Source organism: Aplysia californica, unplaced genomic scaffold (genome assembly GCF_000002075.1).
Source record: "Aplysia californica isolate F4 #8 unplaced genomic scaffold, AplCal3.0 scaffold00482, whole genome shotgun sequence".
Classification (NCBI taxonomy): domain Eukaryota; kingdom Metazoa; phylum Mollusca; class Gastropoda; order Aplysiida; family Aplysiidae; genus Aplysia; species Aplysia californica.
The window spans coordinates 145,369-151,674 of NW_004797752.1; the positions used below are offsets into that span (position 1 = coordinate 145,369).

Sequence of the window (6,306 nt, forward strand, 5' to 3'; positions counted from 1 at the left end):
TTCTCGAAATAGGCCGACTAATACGTGTACTGATACTAATAATATTAATAATAATAATAATAATAATAATAATAATAATAATAATAATAATAATAATGATAATAATAATAATAATAATAATAATAATAATAATAATAATATTACTACTACTACTATTACTACTGCTCCTACTGCTGCTGCTAGTACTACTACTAGTTGAATCTACTCTACTGCTGCTGCTACTACTATAACTACTACTACTACTACTACTACTACTACTACTACTACTACTACTACTACTACTACTACTACTACTACTACTACTACTACTACTAACAATAATAATATTATAATAATATAATATCGAGAAAAAAAGTGTCAAAACGACTTCCTCATTCTTTGGAAAAGTTCAGGTAAGGTCCTAATCACGTGACCATCTCCAAGGTGCCCTAATTTGCATATGCTTGTTTAGACATGGCGGAATATCATTGATCGCAACACCAGTCGCGAGGGATAGTAAATAATTCAGAAAGGATGGCTGCCCAAGCTCCGTATAAGCTGGATTTCGACAACCAGAAGCGAAATGTCTTCGTCACGCAATTGCATGAACGGTGAGCATGCATTTTTCATGAGAGTTTCTCTGGGATGTGTGCATTAGGAACTACTGAGCATGAAGTTACTCTCGCTTACTCGTGCGATCAATCAATCGAGTGTCAACAAAATAAACGAGTGCTTACACTCACACTAATTTGTATCTTATCAGCTTTGCTTGTATATCTAATTTAATCTAGTGTTATTTTTTTCTTCTGTAACTAAATAGATCAATGCTGATTGATTTGGGGAGTCTAGACTGATTTGGGGAAGTAGCCGCCCTAGACAGAAACAGAAAGTTAAGCGGATAGATCTAGGTGTTGACAAGTTTTTGTAACTGTTATTACCTTTTTTTGCCCTTTTGTCAGTTCTTTAGAATGTGAGAAAGAATATTTAAACACTGTAAAGTTAACTTGCTCCAACGGCCATCTCATGTAGGCCTATAGAAGGGACTATAAGACAATCACCTGTACAAGTGGCAACTTTCTCCCCGCCGCCAAGTGTTTGTTTTTTTTCTTTTTTACATTATAATAAATACTGTGTAAGACAGTCACCTGTTGAAGATCGCCTCTTTTTCTTTGACAATGGGTGGCCGTTTTAGAAAATTTCAACGAGTTTTTCAATTCACATGCAGCTGTAATTAAAGTAGTGTATATAGGCCTACTTGCCTGTAGGCCTGAAATAGATACTATAATATTGTACTTGTAGGTCTATCATGTGAAGTTATGCATCCAATTAAAAAGTTGTAACCGTACGCCCACAATTTATTTCACAATTCATCCACAGATTTCATGAAGTACTGGGTGGTCGATCTATATCTGGATGAGTTATGTAATGTGTTTAAAAAGTATATTGAGTTAAAAGACTAGAGGCAGACATAAGGGATGTCTGGTAATCAATTGTTTAACACTTCCAATTTATTGTGAGTCTGTTCTATTGTAAGCTATCAATCTGACAACATTTTTCACAGAATTGTTTAAATGTTTCTTAATCTTGTAGCTGTCTCTTCATGAAATGGAACAATAACCCTTGATCGAAGAAACCTTCCTAAATTAACCCTACCACCATCAAGGGGTTTATTGGGGCTTAATTGTTGGAGAGGGGTGGGAGTTGAAAAGAGTGTGTAGAGTTCCCCCGTGGGTACCTTTTTTTTACATAGTAAATGGTATCCCCAACAAATAGGAAAAAGGCAACAAGTCCCATGAATGCATTGTGTGAACCTACATTGATTTTGAGAATTTTCATAACAAGAAAATGAATCAAGATTGAGAGACTATAAGCTACTTATTGTGTCAACAGATCATTGAGGTTCTTAAGCTTTTCATAATTTTTTTAGGCATCTCTTTTGTGTACTGAGTAACCTTTTAAAAAAATTCTTGTACACTTCACATCCTTGCAGTGATGACGAGGATGACATCACAGCCTTTCCCGTGGTTAAGGAATCTGGAGATAAGCTCATTGAGACAGGTATCAACACTCTCCAGAAAACCTTGCTTCTCAAGAAAGAAGTGGAAGTTGACAAGGTCAATGCGCAACTGGAAGCCAAGCGGTATGAATTCAAACAACGTATGGAAATGTGTGCGCACAGACAAATTCAAGTTCAGAAAAAACAGCAACAGGTGAGAATCCTCATTCTTTTTTTAAATGAGAACATTTTGGATATGGTATTTAATAATTTTTTATACTTCTTTTCACAATGCTTTTGTTGTATACATTTAGAGATTGTGGGTTTTTGTGCCTTGAATTGAGTAATATCATAGGCAAACATGAAATAATCAAAGACCAAAATGTGAAGTATTCTGATAATCTGTGTAGATTAGGGCTGTACCCCGGTAGCAAACCCCTAGTTCAAGTCACAAGCCTCAAATCACTAGGTCAAATCATCAAATCAAATCACCAGCATGATAAGTTGAGTCTAGCGCAAACTGTAAACTCCTTGGTCTAGTCTAAACTTCAAGTCCACAGCAACTAGCAATCCGCGAAGCCACTCGTGTCAGGCCCCTTCATCATCCCCACCCTGCTTGCAATCCGCGAAGCCACTTACGTCAGAAAAAGAGAGAGGGGGAGAGTGAGAGATCTCGCCCACAGAGTCACTGCGCGGCGTGGCGCTGTAGTTTACTCGATTAATCGAAGGCTTGCGTAAGCCTCAAGTCCCGTCCGCAGCCACAGGCCCCACAATTCACACAGTACTGATTTGTGCTAGGCCTAGAGATTTGCCCCAGGAAAAGCTCGAAACCTGACCTGCTGACTTGTACTGTCTCGATACACCGAGCGAGCGGCACGCGCTTGATGGTGTAGGACCGTCTCGATGGCAACAAGACAGTCCGATGTGTTCAAACAGCAAGTACTGCTCGCTGTGTGAACTTTGAACCGTGGAGGAAGGGAGAGGCTGGGCTTGTTTTGGTGCAAGGCGTAGAGAGCTGAAGTTATTTTTAACTTCCCGCCGTTGATCAGCTAAGCGAATGGATAAGTGAGAGGGAGCGTGGTATTGCAGTAACAGAGACCTAGGTTTCTGGCAGTAATAAGAATAAGTTGACTTAGATTACCCTAAAATGAAAAACTCCAGGGGTCGTTGTGATTGGCTTTTGTATCGTATGTATGTAACCTATTTTGTAGATGTGTTACACTCACAGTGACATAATACAGAACATTTAGGAGACGGGCTAGGCCTACTTCAACCCAATGTCAGGGTCAACCTGGGCTGAGAGGGAACAACGCCCCAGCAGAAAGACGGAGGTTCTCAGTAAAAATTTCTCCCCATACAGGAATTGAACTGAGGTCTTTTGCGTGCGACGATGAAGCGCTTGACTCGTGCACATTAAAAATAAACAGGCCTTAACATCATAAGAATAGCCGATCCAATATTAATTTTTAAGTGCATTGAATAGAGCTTTTTGTTTTTTACAACCGAACTATGAAAAAAACCCAACCGATCTTGCACTTTTAGTGCAAGCCTCTCAACGCAAATAACCAGAAAATCTTCTGTAATATGTACTGAGCCCACTGCCACGAGAGTTCGCGACGTCACGACACAGTACAGTAGGACTGTCCGCGAGTCACAACTCACCGGAAGTTCCCTCCGGTAGCAAGCGGGAAGCAAATCAAACCACAAGCCTGCTCGCAAGCCTCTAGCGCAAGACATCCGCTGCTTTGCAAGCCTTCGATTAACCGAGCAGAATCCAGCCCTAGTGTAGATGCTTTTATCTTTGTGTACATTCACTCTGTATCACTAGAAGGACCCTCAATTTTAAAAAAATGTAAGGTGCACTGATGAAATGAGTTACGGTACTTCTCAGACTTTAACCCTATGGAAATAAATGCTAAATTTATCTTTGGAGTTTGTACAATTAATTCGCATTATACAATTATAGACAAGTCATACTTCAAGAAATCTGTATCAATTGTACATCTACCAATTTGACCCTTATATTGATTTTTGACTAATATCCTTTCATGGATTACGGTAAAAGTCTCATTTTGTCAACATATGCCTTATAAATAATATGCTAATTTTTTTTCTTCTGTTTTGTGGAAAATGAAGGCTAATGGCCATTTAATTTTGGATCATGACGAAATCAGATGATTCTGGAAAAGGCTGATGGATTTTGTCAGCTCTCAAAAGATCTGTACAGCTGTATGAAATAGTCTTGTAGATTAAATAAAAGGATTAATACCAATACTGTATCAGCGCAGATCACTGTCTTATAGGCCATGCAATTTATGTTCATGAACCAGAGCACAGCAAAAAAGGCAAAGATGTAAAAGAATATGACAAATAGCCACCAGGCTACCTTGCCAATATAGCAAAAGTAAACATTACAGTCATAGTCTTCTTCTTGATTCACTACAATAGAATCCGTGGACGCCTCTCTTCCGGAAAAGTCTGTTGGAGGTGCACTGTTGAAAGACGTTTCCATTGCATAGTCTTCGCAGGTGCCAAGAATAGGAAAGTTATCATCATCTTGACCTTGAACTTCTTCAGGTTTGGGTATTTGACAAAAACAGACATCATTGGGTTCGGAGTACTGTTGCCTCCATCCTTCCCTTTGATGCTCATGGTGTCTGTCCGGTGGTAGAATTGGATCACTGTTTTTACATGACCAGTTTTGTTGAGGTTCAAAACCATGAAGCTCATGTCTATGCCATTTTGACTGGACATAGTTCGGAGTCTCTGTCTGTGAATATCTCTGCAAGTGACGGCGACGCTTTATTGGCCGTGCCTCATCGCTATTTTGACATTGTTTTCTTGATGCTGTTTTTGCTCTAATGATGTGTTTGCCTTTGTGAGACTGACAGTCATATTTAGTGACATTTACACAATCACAAAGTTTGTGTCTTGGAAGCTCATAACTGTCAGTTTTAATGTCATTTACACAATCACATGGTTTGAGTCTTGGAAGTACATCTGATATCTGGGGCGATACAAGGGATCTGTGCAATATGGGTATGCTTATCTTTGGGGATTGTTTCTCATTCCCGTTCAACACTACATTTATACCAAAACAACCATCGGTTGACTCACTTGAAGGCTCGTGCAAGGCTTGAAGTTGCCTGAGGTGATTTGTCCGTACGTGATACTGTCTTATATTTGTTCCAGTTGTGGGGGTGTATTTTGTACTTCTGCAGTATCTGTCTTTCATTGTCATCGTCTATACACTAGAAGTCTTTGATTCTTATGATTATTGTACTGTTGAATTGTAACTGACTGTCCCACTAGTAGGCCTCCATTTAGAACATTTCAAAGTGTTTTGGCATTCAGCTTTGTAAGAATGCTTCAAGAAATTCCAGGCATTACTGTTCCTGTTGAGAAGGAAAAAAGAGAGAGAATTATACTTTTCAAAAACATTTAATATCCCCAATGTCTGGACAGAGCCCCACCCACCCACCCACCCACACACAATGACATGCGTGCAAAAGGAATAATGATTTTTAATATATTTGAAAATGCAACAACTATAAACCAAAAACAAAAAAGGCAAGCAAATAAAACAAGCAAACAATCAAACAAACAAAACAAAAACTAACAAAAAACAGCATAAAAACACCCTGAAACTACCCTCAAAACATTACCACTCCCTTTCCTCTGGTCTAAATTTAAAAAAAAAACACACTTAACCATCTAACGATGTATTATTATTTAATTTTGATCACTGGGCGGGTTAGCATTAGCATAATATCATGTACAATAACGGTCAATACAAGTACATTGTCTAATAAAACCCTTTTTTTTTTATAAAGCATACTAGGACCCAAACACACATTACAACAGAATATTAAAAATTGACAAGAAAGTCTATCACGTTCCGAATACTCTGCTGTGTCGATTTTGCATTCCGAGTGCGTTGTACAGTGTGCCTTTAAAATCAATGGTTGAATTATGTATAATATCTGCATAAAAACACGCTGAAGCAGCCACAAGCTATCATCCGGACTAAATTATCAACCTTGATTAAGTTATCCGCTCTGTACTACTATTTATTGTCTGTTTATTTGACTGACAGTTTTCCTCCCACTCTCCCCCCCCCCCAACCTCCCCCAATTCTCTTTCCCCAGTCTGCTTTCTAATCACCCGTTTTCAATTTTCCCAAACATTTAGTTTTTTTCTGTTTTCTGTTCTGTACACGCATATTTGTGCTGTTGCCTTTACAACGACAAAAACTGCCTCCTTCTTCTTTTGGTCTGTGCTTTTTATGCTGTTTGTGAGTGTGTATTTGTGTGTGTGTGTGTGTGTGTGTG

At 38.7% G+C, this 6,306-nt stretch overlaps 1 protein-coding gene across 1 annotated transcript in view; it reads left to right on the forward strand.

The window, feature by feature from the left end:
* Nucleotides 1-443: 443 nt before the first annotated feature.
* LOC101857431 (cilia- and flagella-associated protein 73) overlaps nt 444-6,306 on the forward strand; it is a gene marked incomplete in the record, with an annotated part of 14,580 nt that continues 8,717 nt past the window's right edge. The window contains 2 exon segments of the mRNA XM_005105623.3: nt 444-590; nt 1,970-2,189. Coding sequence (XP_005105680.2) covers nt 514-590; nt 1,970-2,189 — 297 coding nt within the window.